General features: G+C 44.2%; 3 protein-coding genes across 7 annotated transcripts in view; 1 reads left to right on the forward strand and 2 right to left on the reverse strand.

Moving 5' to 3' along the window:
• The window catches only part of KATNBL1 (katanin regulatory subunit B1 like 1), a 55,665-nt gene extending 49,390 nt beyond the window's left edge, over positions 1–6,275 (reverse strand). The window contains exon 1 of the mRNA XM_041744262.1: positions 6,145–6,275. The gene's annotated coding sequence lies outside the window, so the exon portion shown is untranslated. The remainder of the gene's footprint in view (positions 1–6,144) is intronic.
• Positions 6,276–6,488: 213 nt separating this feature from the next.
• EMC4 (ER membrane protein complex subunit 4) lies at positions 6,489–11,535 on the forward strand. 2 transcript variants are annotated; one of them, XM_041744267.1, is made up of 5 exons: positions 6,489–6,630; positions 6,916–7,030; positions 10,339–10,492; positions 10,775–10,935; positions 11,156–11,535. In XM_041744267.1, the coding sequence occupies exons 1-5, from the start codon at positions 6,545–6,547 to the stop codon at positions 11,189–11,191; spliced, it is 552 nt and encodes a 183-aa protein (XP_041600201.1). In that variant the 5' UTR covers positions 6,489–6,544; the 3' UTR covers positions 11,192–11,535. The 2 variants fall into 2 exon arrangements, with proteins under 2 accessions (XP_041600201.1, XP_041600202.1); XM_041744268.1 differs by lacking the exon at positions 10,775–10,935.
• SLC12A6 (solute carrier family 12 member 6) overlaps positions 11,368–15,819 on the reverse strand; it is an 89,338-nt gene continuing 84,886 nt past the window's right edge. For all 4 annotated transcript variants that reach the window (XM_041744259.1, XM_041744258.1, XM_041744260.1 and 1 more), the window contains 2 exons: positions 15,389–15,522; positions 11,368–14,490 (listed from right to left, as the gene is read on the reverse strand). In XM_041744259.1, coding sequence (XP_041600193.1) covers positions 14,399–14,490; positions 15,389–15,522 — 226 coding nt within the window. In that variant the 3' untranslated portion in view covers positions 11,368–14,398. The remainder of the gene's footprint in view (positions 14,491–15,388; positions 15,523–15,819) is intronic.

Genomic DNA, 15,819 nt, shown 5'->3' on the forward strand with positions numbered 1-15,819 from the left:
AGACACTCAACGGCTGAGCCACCCAGGCATCTCTGTTTTCATTCTCATTCTTACTATAAATGATAAAACTAAACCTGTTGCTTAGAGAAATGTATAATTACATTTCAAAAATTTCACTGGGTTTCATTTTAGAATACTTTGAAGCCCTAAAAACTAAAAATGCTAAAGAAACAGTCTAAGATGATGGTAAAAACAAATAAAAAGCACAGGATTGGAAATCAAGAGACCTTGCTTATTGTACTGATTTAATCTGTGCCTTTAGGATAGAAAATCCCATCCTCTTTCTACACCATCATTCCCTTCATCTTTCCACCAAGAGAGTGGAGTAAGAGTAACATGAACTGTTACCTCCAAAATGGCTTGAGTAAATAATAGCAAAGCAAAGACAAGGTTCATCGGTAGTCACCATTAAAATATTTAAAAAGACGGAAATAAAAGAAACGAAGAGGACGCCTGGGTGGCTCAGCGGTTGAGCATCTGCCTTCAGCTCATGGCGTGATCCTGGGGTCCCGGGATCGAGTCCCACATTGGGTTCCCTGCATGGAGCCTACTTCTCCCTCTGCCTGTGTGTCTGCCTCTCTCTCTCTCTCTCTCTCTGTGTCTCTAATGAATAAATAAATAAAATCTTAAAAAAAAAAAAAAACCCTGAGAAAATTCTTAAGAGAAACCAAATCCTCAGATTGAATTTCTAGTATTATATGAGTCAGGGCATCGCGGCAATTGAGGAAGGAAGACCGTGCTCACGCTCGCCTGGTCAGTTAAGAAGGAAGATTGAATATTCATTTTGTGGAGAGCCCTGTTCTTGATTTGTTTGGTATGCTACAAAGAAGGAAAGGCAGAGGGAACCCCATGTGGTCAACCAGCAGGTCTCTTGAGAGTAAAAATGTCAAAGGATGATTAGATTGCACTGGGTTAATTTTAACTTTTTGGACTCTTTAAGGGATACAGTCTTATGCAGAGTTTGGAAAAAGGCGGGGAACATAATAAGGAGGGGTAATAGGCTGAAAGTTTCAGGGTGAAGCAGTTCCACATTAAGGTTCTCTTTTGCAGACTGTAAAGCATCTCATGGAGGCAGAGAAGGTGAAGGGCTTCTGCCAGCTGGTGGTGGCGGCCAAGCTGAGGGAGGGCATTTCCCACCTCATCCAGTCCTGTGGCCTGGGAGGCATGAAGCACAACACGGTGGTGATGGGGTGGCCCAATGGCTGGCGCCAGAGTGAAGATGCTCGAGCGTGGAAGACTTTCATTGGTACCAGATGCTCTGCATTTTATCCTGAGGGCCCAAATCAGGGCTACCGTTAAATCGTTAAATCTCCGTTACCTTAACTTCACCCAGTAGCCTCCTAGGGTAGAAGCCCGTGATGTTGCTGCACCATAGTGTCATGAGGGCACTTAAGTAACTGCTAACATTATTATCCTTATTCTCCTCACCCCCTCCAGCCTTGTATGATGTTCATAAGGTATCTCTGTCAAGTATCATGCTAGGCATTATCTCTGAAAATTGCCATCTTTTCATCTGTGATCTGCCACACTGACGTTCTCATGAGAATTGGAAGGATTGTCTTCCATCACAATCTACAGAATTCACATATCCCCTCAGAGTACAGTGGTCAGAATATACCTAGTAGATCATGGTTCTGAAGCTAATGCTGTTAGTCGGACCATGTAGAAAACAGCATGCAATATTAGAAACAGCTTCTTAGACTCCTAAAGTGGTGGGGGGTGAGATTCAAAAACAAATACAAAAACTGTGGAGATGGCCCAAATATAAAGTCAAACAAGACAACTCACATGACCTATGCAATTATGATATGCTTTCTCAGTTTAATTAAAGTCATATTTGCTCAAAGTCACAAAGTGAAGCTTAACATATATTTTTACAAGTTAAGTATTTCCATTAGTCTAAGTGAAGTTTAGTCCAGTAGGAGGCAAGCAAGGAGGCTGCCCAAAGCTGATTGTTTGCTTAGATTACTTGGTGTAAGTTCAAACCTTTTAGGTAGCAAAATGCTCTGGGTCAGTGGTTCTTAGTTCTTGCTGTACAGTAGATGCCCATGATCAACCCTGAGCGAATAAATTAGAATCTCTGGAGTGTGACCCAGGTGTCAATAGTATTCTTTAAGTGCTTCCAAGGTGATTCTTTGGTGAATCTAGGACAGAGAACCATCATGCTTTGAGGTGTGGAAACACACGTTATATTACTGACATTTTTTCTAAATCCAAAAGTAGTAACTGCACAATGCAGAACTAGGGAAAGCATAGGAAAGCAGAATTTTAAAAAGATTATGTGAAATCCCATTAGTCCTTTGTGCTTATCATTTTTCTATGAATATATATATATGAAAGAGTAATATACAAAATTTTTGAAAAAAATGTATTTTAGAATTAGAAGGTACCCTTAGAAGTCATCTAGTAGAAGTGTCTTTTTTACAGATGAAGAAATTAAGGCCGAGTTCCTAACTCAAAGCAACACAGGTCGGGATTAGAATCTAGATTTCCCTTGATTGGGATCCCTGGGTGGCGCAGCGGTTTGGCGCCTGCCTTTGGCCCAGGGCGCGATCCTGGAGACCCGGGATCGAATCCCACGTCGGGCTCCCGGTGCATGGAGCCTGCTTCTCCCTCTGCCTGTGTCTCTGCCTCTCTCTCTCTCTCTCTGTGTGACTATCATAAATAAATAAAAATTTTTAAAAAATTAAAAAAAATAGATTTCCCTTGATTATTCTTGAAAAATATAATTTGTAAACAAAACAAAACAAAACCAAACCCCAACTTGAATCCTCAATTGAATTTCAACTTGAAAACTCCATTTTTATAAAGGATCTATTATTTCTTATGATATTCTAATAATCTTGAAAAACAAGCAGAGCTTTTCAGGGAGTACCTTCATCTTTTTCCTGAAAAACTCTAGCATGCTTAAGGAAAGTTGCCTCACTGTATTCTATGGATCACTGACTGCATAGGAAGTTAATAGGTGTGATAAGGGGAAAAAAGGGGGGAGCTTCTCATTTAGGTGGAAGGGAAACAATTAAAGGAGATTCTACTGAATCATTTCTCATGATCTTTTTTTAAAGATTTTATTTATTTATTAATGAGAGAGAGAGAGAGGCGCAGAGACACAGGGAGAAGCAGGCTCCACGCAGGGAGCCCGACGTGAGACTCGATCCCGGGACTCCAGGATCATGCCCTGGGCTGAAGGCAGGTGATAAACCACTGAGCCACCCAGAGATCCCCAGTTTTAATGTTCTACCAATTCCACTGGAAATCTCTAGGGTGTGTGTGCAGAATAGCATCTGCAGTTTTTCTCAAATGTGTTTGACTCTGGAATCCTTCCTCAATTCCATTCCAGTGATCACCTGTCTTCATGTTCTCTGCAACACGTTTTAGCAAATAACACTATAAGGATTCCTAGGATAAAGGAATAAATGACCTGGACTAACATGAGGCCAAACCACCTTGATTGGGGTTACAGTTGAAAACATTTTTATAGCAAGTGGGGGAGTACTTTCAAAGGGAAGGAATATATGATTCGAATGACTGACAATGTTTTCAAAAGTGTTGCTTTACAATTTATTTAAGAAGCAGGACAATAGCTTGATCAAAAAAAATTTCATGGAAACCATTAATTGAATATATAACACCCTAACATGTATTTTCTTCGAGTTTTTACATTTTTCACATAAATGTAATTATAGTATATTCAGTACTATATTTACTTTCAATTAACTTGCTCATATTCACTAAACATTTATTCAATACATTATGTTCTAGGCAGTGGAATCCAAAATAATTGACATGTAGTTCCTAACTTAAAGGAATTTAGGGCACAGTGCAGCAAGAGGGGTAGATACGTGCTCAAGGGACGTCAACAAACACAAGTGCAATTTGGTAAGTGCTATTACATAGACTGTTCTGGGACAAAGAAGATTGCCCAATAGGGCCAAGACCCTTGTACAGTCTGACATCAGTCTCAAAGGTTCATCAGAGATAACAGATAAAGCCAGAAAAGTAGAAAGAAGCAGGAAAGCAATCCACAGGTCTGGTCTTCCTATGATCATATAAATACACATTTTAGAATGAACTGGAAGGGGAAAAGCCTTTTCCATTACTGCCTTATTCAAACAGTCTGCCATGAACACAAAATATCTTTAAAAGGAGAAGACAAAGTGGGGATGGAAATCTTCAGTGTCTCTAGCACAGACTCTCATAGCACTCTTCTTCCATCACCCCAACCCTGACCATATCAGATAACTTGGAGTCAAAGGAATAAAAGTCTGAAAATACAGAACCATTTTCAAACCAATTTAAAAATAATATAAGGCTGGTGGAATGCAAATGGGTGCAAATGGATACTGCTAGAAGACATTTAAAATGAAAATTCCTTAAAAATTTGCAATCTTTGGGGATCCCTGGGTGGCTCGGCGGTTTAGAGCTTGCCTTCGGCCCAGGGTGTGATCCTGGAGTCCCGGGATGGAGTCCCGTGTTGGGATCCCTGCATGGAGCCTGCTTCTCCCTCTGCCTGAGTCTCTGCCCCCCTCTCTCTCTCAGTGGCTCTCGTGAATAAATGAATAAAATCTTAAAAAAAAAAAAAAAAGTGCAATCTTTGATCCAGCAACTGCATTCTTAGGAATTTTTTTTTTAATTTTTATTTATGACAGTCACAGAGAGAGAGAGAGAGAGAGAGAGAGAGAGACGCAGGCAGAGGGAGAAGCAGGCTCCATGCACCGGCAGCCCGATGTGGGATTCGATCCCGGGTCTCCAGGATCGCGCCCTGGGCCAAAGGCAGGCGCCAAACCGCTGCGCCACCCAGGGTTCCCCATTCTTAGGAATTTTAGTAAGAAAAGACATAGGGTTTATAAACACTGTTTATAAAAGGGGAAAAAAAAACGGGAAACAGGTATCCAATAACAGGTTACATTATATAGGTATAGAACTCAATACAAAAATCCAATAGCTAGTGTGCTCTTTTTTTTTTTTTTTTTTTAAGATTTTATTTGAAAGAGAGTAAGAGCTAGAGAGCATGGGTGGGGGAGTGGGCAGAGGTAGAGGGAGAAGGGATAAGCTGTGTCCCCACTGAGCAGGGAGCCCGATGCAGGGCTCCAATCCAGGACCCTGGGATCATGACCGGAGCTGAAGGCAGATCCTAACCAAATGTGCCACCCAGGCGCTCCTTTACTTTCTTAATTAAAAAAAAAAAAAAGAAAAATGCATTCGTGGCAGGCACTCCTTTTACCCTCATAAGCCTTGCAAGTAGCTAATTTTTTTTTTTAAAAAAGATTTATTTATTCATGGGAGACACAGAGAGAGAGGCAGAGGCACAGGCAGAGGGAGAAGCAGGCCCCACGCAGCGAGCCCGGTGCGGGACTCACCCCAGGCCCCGGGTCGCGCCCTGAGCGGAGGGAGGCGCTCAACAGCCGGCCACCCGGGCGTCCTGAAGTAGGCGGATCACCCAAGTCTTACGTACGAAGAGGCTGAAGCACTGAGTATTCAACGTGTCCCAAGTCACACAGGTACGTAAAGAGCTGGGATCCAAGGGAGGCCACCGGAAAGCCAAGCCCCCAGCTGCCCACGTCCGCGCTGCTCCGGGCGTTGGGGCAGGAAGGTCACAGGATTCACCTGGCGGCGGGAGGGCAGGCGCAAGCTGACACCCCGTGACCTTCCGCGGCGCCGCTGCCCCCTGACGCAGCCCAGGCGCGGGGGTCCCGGTCCTACAGACACGAGGGTCCCGCAAGGTCTCCGTGACTCACAGGGGAACAGCAGCTTCTCCACGAGCTGAGTCCCGGGAGGGAACTGCCGCGAATCCGAGCGTCGAGGCAGAACTGGAGGCAGAAGCGCCTTAACCCGGCCACGGCGAGGCCGCCCGCGTCCCGCAGGTCCTCGTCCGCGCACGCACATTCGCCTGGAAATCTCCCTTTCCCTCGAGCGCCCCGGCCCCAGGGGTCGTCGGCCCCCCGGGGAACCCCAGGTCCGTCCTCGGGCGTTAACGAAACCACCATTCCGCACCGGACACGCCTCCGGACGTCTTCCCGGCCGTGGCCGCGGACCCCGCCCCGCCCCGCCGCGCCCCGCCCCAGAACTTCACGGCAGCATCGGCGCCACGTGAATGATAAACACCCGCGCCCACGTCCCGGGACCTGGCGGGCGTTCGCTCACCTCGGGAGGCCGGTACGGAACTCGCGCCCGCTCAGGGACCCCACGCGGCCCCAGGTGGACGCCGACGCCGCGCCTCGTGTTTCCGGGGCGCGCAGGAACTCGAGAAGGCGACCTCGGACCGCACCGCCGCCCTCCCGCTCGCTCGCTCGCTCGCGTGCACGTCGGGGTCCCGGGAACACACCCCCAGGTCGGCGCAACCCGGGGAGCCGCGGCCGCGCTTCCTCCGCGCCGGGGCCTCCCGCCCCCAGGCAGGCTCCGCCCACGTCCACACCGGAAGTGACGTCTATGCTAAGCGCCGGAAGCGGGCCGCGGGCAGACCCAGACGTAGCGGCGTCCGGGGCCGGGCCTAGACCCCGCCGGAGAGTGAGGAGGTTAGCTGCTCCGGGGGGAGGCGGGCGCCATGACGGCCCAGGGGAGCCTGGTGGCCAGCCGGGGCCGGCGCTTCAAGTGGGCCATTGAGCTGAGCGGGCCCGGAGGAGGCAGCAGGTGAGCAACCGGGGCGGAGCCCGGTAAACAGCCACAGGAACGGGACCGCATCCCCCAGGCGGACCCTCTGAAGTGATGGGAGCTCCCGTGACGTGGAGCTTTCTGGTCTTTAGAGGACCCTGATTTCACTCACTCAGTAGGCGGGCGTCTGGCGGACCCACGAGACGGCGTGTTCCAGTCTGGGCGGCTGTGCTGTAGGGTCTTTATTCCATGACGAGTGGAGCGGGAATGCGGAGTACGAAGGGCGGGGGGCTGCAGCCTTAGTGTCCTGCTTTGGTTCCTTAGGAGCCGAAGTGACCGGGGCGGTGGCCAGGGCGACTCGCTGTACCCCGTCGGCTACTTGGACAAGCAGGTGCCGGATACCAGCGTGCAAGAGACGGACCGCATTCTGGTGGAGAAGGTACAGAGGCTCAGCGGTCGCCGCCCTGCTCGGCCCCCTCCTCTCCCAGGCTGCATGTGAATACCCAGCTCTAGGGGTCTCATCCCTAATGTGGGTAGATGAACTGCTCGACATTAACTTACAGTAGTAAAAGCTGTAAGTTAATAATTGGAAGAATAGGGGATCCCCGGGTGGGGCAGCGGTTCGGCGCCTGCCTTTGGCCCAGGGCGCGCTCCTGGAGACCCGGGATCGAATCCCACGTCGGGCTCCCTGCATGGAGCCTGCTTCTCCCTCTGCCTGTGTCTCCGCCTCTCTCTCTCTCTCTCTCTGTGACTATCATAAATCTAAAAATTTTTTTTAAAAAATTGGAAAAATAAGATGTTTGAACATATAAGTAGGTTGAAAATTATTAGTGCCAGTGCGGAAGAGTTGATGTTACCCTTTCACTCTAGTTCCCTTACAGCCACTCAGCCAGTGTGTCAGGATATTCTTTTTGCTTTATGTTCAGACAGATGAAGAATTTGCTGTTTTTCCCTGCTTCCTGTTTTAACTGTCATTCTGGCCTGAGTGATTTCGTCTCTTACCACTCTCCCGTGTGTTCTTCATTCCACTCGACTCAGAATGGCCTCCTTGCTGCTCCTTGAAAACAGCGGGCAGGCTTCCATCTCGGACTGCCTGCACATGTCCTTTCCCTCTTCCTGGAACACTCTTCCCCAGATACCTTTATGACTTGCTCTCGCGTCTCCTTTAGATCGCTCGCGTATCACCTTCACAGTGAAACCCCACGGCACTACCCATCCTGCTTATCCTTTTCTCGTATTAATTTATATGTTATACTTGCTACCATGTAAGTGGTAAGGTCCATGAGTAGGTTTTGTCTCCCAAGCACATAAAACAGGTGGCACTTTCTTTCCTCTTATCCTTAATATTGTTTAGAACTAAATGATCTTCATTTCATTAAATGCAGTGATTTTTTTTAGATGAAAATGACAGCTTTTCAGTGCTTTTCTCAATAAGTATATCATTTTTCATCTTGGTACATCAAATTGTAATATGAATTTTGATCTTTAAATTCCCAGATAAATGATCTTTTATGTAAGTGACACACCAGGGAACTGCTTAACTATGGCCATCTATTAACATGAATAAGCTCAAAGGGATAGTAATATATTCTTCTGTTGCTAGATATAATATTTTGCTTAGTAAGATTTTTTGCATTTAGGTTTAGGAGTGATAATGATCTATGAACTATTCTAATAATGTCCGTATCAGGTTTTAGTATTTGTAGGGCCCAATGTAATGAGTTATGTAGAATGTTTTTTATTTTCTTTAAGAGTTTATATAAGATTGGCTTTATTTTTTCCTTAAATGTTTAGAATTTGCCAAGATAAACCATCTGGGCTTAATTACAGAATCAGTTTCTTAAACAATTTTCTTTTTTTTTTTTTTTTAATCTCTTTTATTTATTTATGATAGTCACAGAGAGAGAGAGAGAGACAGAGACACAGGCAGAGGGAGAAGCAGGCTCCATGCACTGGGAGCCCGACGTGGGACTCGATCCCAGGTCTCCAGGATGGCGCCCTGGGCCAAAGGCAGGCGCCAAACTGCTGCGCCACCCGGGGATCCCTTTTTTTTTTTTTTTTTTAATTTCTTTTATTTATTTATGATAGTCACAGAGAGAGAGACAGAGACACAGGCAGAGGGAGAAGCAAACAATTTTCAATAAACTATGCCATGTATTTCTTCTAGGAATTTATCCATTTCCCCAGATTTGTAATATGGTCACTTTAGTACACTGCAAGAACTATATAGATGTCCCTCTTTTATTCTCACTGTTGAATCTCTCTTCTTTTTCCTTCATTAGGCTCACTAGTATTTTTATTAATCTTTAAAAAAACCCACCACCTTTAGCCTTGTTGATTTACAGAACAATTCATTAATTCCTTTTTTCATTTTTATTTCCTTTTCATTTCCTTGGGTTTAATCTATTCCTTTTTATAATTTCTTCAAATAAATGCTGGCAGTGTCATGGATGGACCTAGAGAGTAGCATATGATTTTCGTTCATATATGAAATTTAAATAACAAATGAGCAAAGGGGGGAAAAAAAGGAAGAGAAGGGCAAACCAAGGAACACGACTCTTAATGATAGGGAATTGATGGTCACCAGAGGGGAGGTGGGAAGGGGTATGGGTGAAACAGATGGTGGGGATTAAGGAAGGCACTTGTGACGAGCACCAGGTGATGTAAGGAAATGTTGAATCACTATATTGTACACCTGAAACTAATATTACACCGTATGTTAGCTGGAATTTAAAGACTTTAAAAACTGCAAAATAGATGCTTATTTGTAGTCATATAATTTTTCAGTGCTTTGTGTCCCCCAGGTTTTAATATGTGGCATTTTTGTTATTCGTTAACAATATTTGTTTTCCTTTTAATTTGTTCTGTTTTTTTTTTAATTTTTAAATTTTATTTTATTATTTATGATAGTCACAGAGAGAGAGAGAGAGAGAGGCAGAGACATAGGCAGAGGGAGAAGCAGGCTCCATGCACCGGGAGCCCGACGTGGGATTCGATCCCGGGTCTCCAGGATCGCGCCCTGGGCCAAAGGCAGGCGCTAAACCGCTGCGCCACCCAGGGATCCCTTAATTTGTTCTTTGATTTGTGGTTTAGACGTTTGTTAATTCCAAGGTGTAAGGAATTTTCAGTTTCCTTTTTGTTGCTGATTTCTAGCTTAATTGCATCATAAACAAAGAACTTGCTTTGTACTGTTTGGGTTGAGAGTCGACATGTTCAAGGCTCAGCAAGCAGTCAGCTTTTGTAAATGTCCCATGTGTGTTTGAAAAGAATGCGAATTCTCCAAATGTTGGGTGCAGTGTCCGGTATATATCAGGTTAAGTTTGTTCATAATATTGTTCAGGTCTTCTGAATCTTGTCAGTTTGTTCTTTTACTGATCGAGGTATGCTAATCTCCCACTCTATGGATTTACCTCATTCTTCAGTTGTAGGTGGGGCAATGAGAGATGCAGAAGTATAAGAACAAAAGTAGGGAAGTCTGTTTTTTCTTTTTAGCCAGATCATGGGGAAGAATGCCACCTGGAAAGAAAACCAGTGGGGAAAAACATAACGAATGGTGAGGATGCCTTAGCTTTAGTAGAAAAGCAAGTTTCCTATGGCAACATGGAGAAGGGCAGACAGAGGTGCTAGAATGGAGGAGTCTGCTTAGTCAGAAGTACAGAATTGGGCACTGCGTTCATTTGAATGCTGGTGATCCGACAAATGGGGGACTGAGGATAGAATCATAGGTTAACACTGTGTTTGTTTCAGCGCTGCTGGGATATCGCCTTGGGGCCCCTCAAACAGATTCCCATGAACCTCTTCATCATGTACATGGCAGGCAATACTATCTCCATCTTCCCTACTATGATGGTGTGTATGATGGCTTGGCGGCCCATTCAGGCACTTATGGCCATTTCAGCCAGTAAGTATTCTTGATACAGCAACCGTTCTGTTAGTTTTAAGAATTAAAGACAAATTCAGTGAAACCCATGAAAGTCTCTTAGCTGGTTGCCAGGGGGAGGGTGTGCAGGGTGGTGATGGTAGAGGTGGGGGCCTGGAGGAGGGAAATGGAGCTTATGTTTTTTTCACTTTTAGTGGTCCTATTCGCTAATCTTAGTTTGGGTTGCTCCATGTTATTTTAAAATACGTTATGTGAAAAAAAAAAAGTCGTTTTGGTTTTGACACTTTTTTATTACCCTAATAGCTTTCAAGATGCTAGAAAGTTCAAGCCAGAAGTTTCTTCAGGGCTTGGTGTATCTCATTGGAAACCTCATGGGTTTGGCATTGGCTGTTTATAAGTGCCAGTCAATGGGACTGCTGCCTACACATGCATCAGACTGGTTAGCCTTCATTGAGCCCCCTGAGGTAAGGCAAAAGAAGAGTTAAATTTTGGGGAGTTGTAAATAGCTGACCCATTGGATGGTGAGGGATTTGAGGTATCGGAGCTTATTTCTTAATAAAGATCCCTTGGGAATTTGGAAGTTGTTATTTTAAGCATAAAGTGAAATAGAGCCTGTGATTAGATAAAGTATGTGATGAGTTAGTTCAACACCCATTCACCAATCACCTACTTACCTTGTTTCAGAGGATGGAGTTCAGTGGTGGAGGACTGCTTCTGTGAACCTGAGAAAGAAGCACCTGCTGCCTATGTCGGCTCTTTCCCAGCACACTAACTCTCAGTGTTAGCACTTATGCTGAAGAGAACCCAAAGCTCTCTTTACTCCTTGGTGAGGAGACCAATCCCAGAAAGACAACATATGTTATCACTGCAAACACAAAGAAACTATACCACAGCCCTTGACTGAAAATAATGTAGAAAACTTTATTTATGTTTCCAGTACAGAGCAAAACAACAAATAAAACTGTAACTCTATGTAAACAAAAGAATGGTTGCTGCTAACTCAAGAACCACAGCAGCATCTCCTTTCAATAAATTAAATGGTTGAGAACAATGCTTAAAAAAAAGTTGCACAAGTTTCCCTTAAATCTATTTTCCTTATTTCACCTCTATTTAACACAACCTGGGAACATAAAAATTCTGTTGGAGACACTTGTGGAAGATGTGAGAAACTAATGCTGGATTCAGATTATACATGATGAAAAAAACCAGACAAAAAGAGCACATAAATATGCTTACAGTATAATTGCTACTTTAATATCCACAATAATGGATTTTTAACACATTTAGGGGGAGTGAGGATTGGTGCGCTAGTTGGGGCCACAGGAATCTGAGGCAAAGGAAGATACACAGGCGTGATCTTTCCCCTGCCAAGAGGAACTGGGCACCTGTCAAGCAGATGCTGCAATTCACACTTCAGCTTTTAAGATAGCTTTAGAAGGCAGAGGGCCAGCAACTGGAGAATGTACATTGTTATAACCTGCCCTGGTAAATCATAGCTAAGACTTAAAAGCTGGCTTTTGGTCAAGAGGCAGGAAGAGGTCTTTCCTTTCTCCTCCTCCTTGAAACACAAAAGCCCCTTCCCCTAAGGTGCATTCTCTCTTATCAAGTTTTCAGTATTGCTTTATTTGCAGTGATTAGAAGAGACAAGACACTTCACAAACAACATAAGCAACACATGGACATGAAATGCTCTAGACAGAGATGAGTTTAAATCTGGCCTAATAACCATTTTCCCAAGTAATGGTGATTTTATGTTTTAGAGGCTAAAGCAGTGGCTATATTAATAGCCCTATCCCTTTAAAAGGGATATTATTAATTCCCTTATCCCTTTAAAAAGATTCCTTATAGAGCTCCAACCACAAAAAGCTCTTTTAAAACTAACATTGTTCTGCCCATATTTTTTCTATATGGAAAAAAATACATATGCATCAACCACTTTGGTGAGAGGAAGTATATAGATGTAGAGGAATTCCTGGGCAGGCTGACCTTTAAAGCACGAGGGCTTCAATATCTTGGGTCCTAGGGTACCTGTCCCACTACCGTGGACTCCACTAAACAATAGAGTATTACAGTGGAAGCTGTAAACAATGCCTCTACCCTCTACAGGAAGGAGCAGGAAAAACTTAAAATTGTGTCTGCTTTGCTACCCTGACTAGGTCTTGAGGTTGGAAAAAAAGAACAAAGGAAACAAAATACTCAATTTCTAAGCCGTACTGAAGGGTCTTCTCCTCTGTCCATAAGGTTCAAATGAATAATCTGCTGATAATCTAGGTTTGCTTATTCCGTATCCAATAGGATACGGAAAAAAGAGTGGCACTATTTGTCATTAATAAAATGATAAAAGTGATCATGAATACAGGCAAAACAGTTTCTCTAAATACTTGTCCTATAAAATAAATGAACATTTCACATATTCTCAGTTACCAATCAAAGCAGTTTCCCTATGCTTGAAAGCCTGGTGCGTTATGACCAGTAAATGAAGACAACCAGTGAATGTTTTATGACCAGCAAATAAAAAGCTAAGCTTGCACAAGTATTTCCTTGACACGCTGAGAGCTTTCTGAAAGCAAATGGAATAGCAGAGGACTGCTGGCTTGGATAATCTTAGTTCAGAGCCAAGTTCCTGCAGTCCCAATGAAGAAGAAGATTGAAAAAAGAAAAATGCTCAGACTCTGGGTATTTAGGTGAGCTGAGGGCCTTATGTCTTTGCTATGGCTTTGGAAATGAGTCCACAGTTTCTTAGTGAAAAAGAAGTTTCTTGACAGGCCAGTGCCAATCCTGTGCCACTTCAGTGAAGCAGGCAGGGAGAGTAGCAGCAGCTCAATCTTTGGCACTATGGAAGGAGTATGGCTCTAGAACTTCAAATTCCATTGCTAGATTCCCCTTTTAAAACACAGTCCCAAGCTTTCAGGGATTTCAGTGAGTCTTCTAGCTGGTCTTCATTCCTAGGATTCTGGACCTGTGTCAACTAACCCAGAGGGCAAAAAAGAAAGGAGAGGAGAAACTACTGGTCAAGGTGCATCGTCACCTAGATGTCCTAGGTAATAGCTTGTATGTACTGCCCACGACGCACAGGCAACCAAAGACTTTCTGTAGATCTTAATAGCTACCTTTTGGAGTTAACTTTAATTTGGCCATTTGAAAACCTGAAAGATATTCTTTTTACTCCACCTTTAAGAGACAATTTCCAGGATAACAATGCTTGTATTACAATGTTAACCATGGAATGGATTTTGAGAACCAGCTGACATGTAGACCAACACAATCTGTGTCCTTGAAACTGGTATTTTGGGGGAATCTTGTTTTGAAGGAAGAATTAGAGGCTGCAGCCATGTTTCAGTGTTTGTATATTAGTACTCTAATATAAAACAGAGTCCTTGAGAGGAGTGGATACATCAAAGAAAATGAGCTAAAAAAGGTTTTCATCTTGGTTTGCCACAGGATACCCCACAACGATGTTAGGTCCCCACATACTTAGCCATGTAGTCTGTATTACGATGAGTTGTGTCTCTTTTACCCCCATGGTGTCATCACTGAATTGTGACTTTGGAGATGCCCCTTTAATATCGGACGTGTACTTGCTTTTTGTCTTCAGCTGAATTTCTAGCATCCCCTTTGCCAATTCATTTTAATAGTTTAGCTTGTTAATTCTAATTTGTCTTCAGCTAGGCCAGACATGGCTTTCAGGACTTGACCAGTGTTCTGAAGTTGTTCCTGTCAGGACTGGAGATTGTATGGTAGCAAAGAGCAGAACGACGTGTACTTTTCTGCACAAGTACTTGAGGCTCAGCCTGTCAAGAAGTTCAGTGTGCTGTGTACAGAACCCCAGCCTCTACTGGATGAAGTGGTAGTAAGGAGCTGGCCTTCTATGCAGAAACCTTTTAGAAAGGGGAGGCCTTTTAGAAACGCAGAGTCTTCAGGAGTAGATTAGGAATAAATGGTGATCACTTCACTGCCACCACCTCGGACGAGGAGGACTCGCTCTAGTCCCTCGGTGAGCACTTCTAGGAACTCCATGTCTTCAGAACTTGTCAAGGAGAAGAGCACACTTTACAGCCTGACGTCATGAGAATCGGGGTTTGTCTGACTACAACGCTGCAAAGTTAACACGCTTGTCTTAATTATGACCTGCTCAGAATGGGAGAAGTCTGAGCTCTGGATTCGGTTATCCCCTATGAACTAATCCAGGGATCTAGTTCTTTTGCGTGTATAATACAAGACCTTCATTTGTTAGATTTTTGTTCTAAATGTTATTTTGCAAACGAGGGAACTCACAAGTAATGTGTGTGTACAACACAGTAAAATAAGCCAAAAGAGAAGAGCCACACAGGGCAGCTCCTAAGACTGCTAGAGAACCCAAGTAATTTCTAAGGGAGCTGCTCAAATCAGTTTTCTCTGCCAGTTCCTTTTCTTCCTTAATCTCTTTTCCTTAATGGTACTGATGGGAGAGGGCTAGTCTACACCACTGCATTTCTGAAGGGGGCCCATAAAAAAAATGAGGTGTGATGAGGGTATGAGGAAAAACCCTTATCTTTTTCCCCTCTGAGAAGATTTCACTTAAACTGCTTCTCCCCTAACTACATCCACAAGAAAGGCTTTGCGAAGTGGGTGAAGCCTGAAAAGGAAAAAGGATGTGGGTCTTGTGTCTCTAGGACTGTTTCAGAAAGGGTTCGGTACTGTGAATGTCAGCAATCATGTTGCAGAGTTACCACCTCAAGAGTCTCTCTGTGGACCCCCGGCTCCCCCAGAGGGGCTCAATCTCATTGCTGTGTAAGAATCCTTGCCTAAGGCTTTCAGCAGCCTTCCCCTCTCAAGAACGAATGTGGGCACAGACAGTGATGTGAAGGCTACTCAGTGGTCGCATCTCAGAACCACTAACGACTTCCCTACTGGTAGCTCCGCTCTTGGAAAGGATACAGTTTTCATCACCCTCAGGGTTTCGGGGTGGCCCTGGCATATTCAACAAAACCAGCTTTGCTTCATGGGACTTGTTAACTATGACCTCATTGAGTTTCACTGCTGTATGCATCCGCCTCACGTTGGATTGGTCCCTGGATGGGTAGAAGGGAGAAACAGAGGTGGTTAAGGCAAAGAGGAAGCTAGACACACAGTCAACTTTAAACACCATGAAATACAGAGCTTTTCTACTTTGGTTATGAATAATGTAATGAACAAATGTTTTCCTTACGTTAATATCCTGGATTTTCTCATTCTACATTTGTTTCTTTTATGCCAGGAACACAGTATGGTGAGAAAGAAGGCTGGTTAGCTTATGTACAAGACTAACTGGTAGCTGACAGGCACAGGCAAATAACAAAGAGGCTGGATCTGGGGTGATGTGAAGAACG

Source organism: Vulpes lagopus, chromosome 2 (assembly GCF_018345385.1).
Source record: "Vulpes lagopus strain Blue_001 chromosome 2, ASM1834538v1, whole genome shotgun sequence".
In the NCBI taxonomy this organism is placed as follows: domain Eukaryota; kingdom Metazoa; phylum Chordata; class Mammalia; order Carnivora; family Canidae; genus Vulpes; species Vulpes lagopus.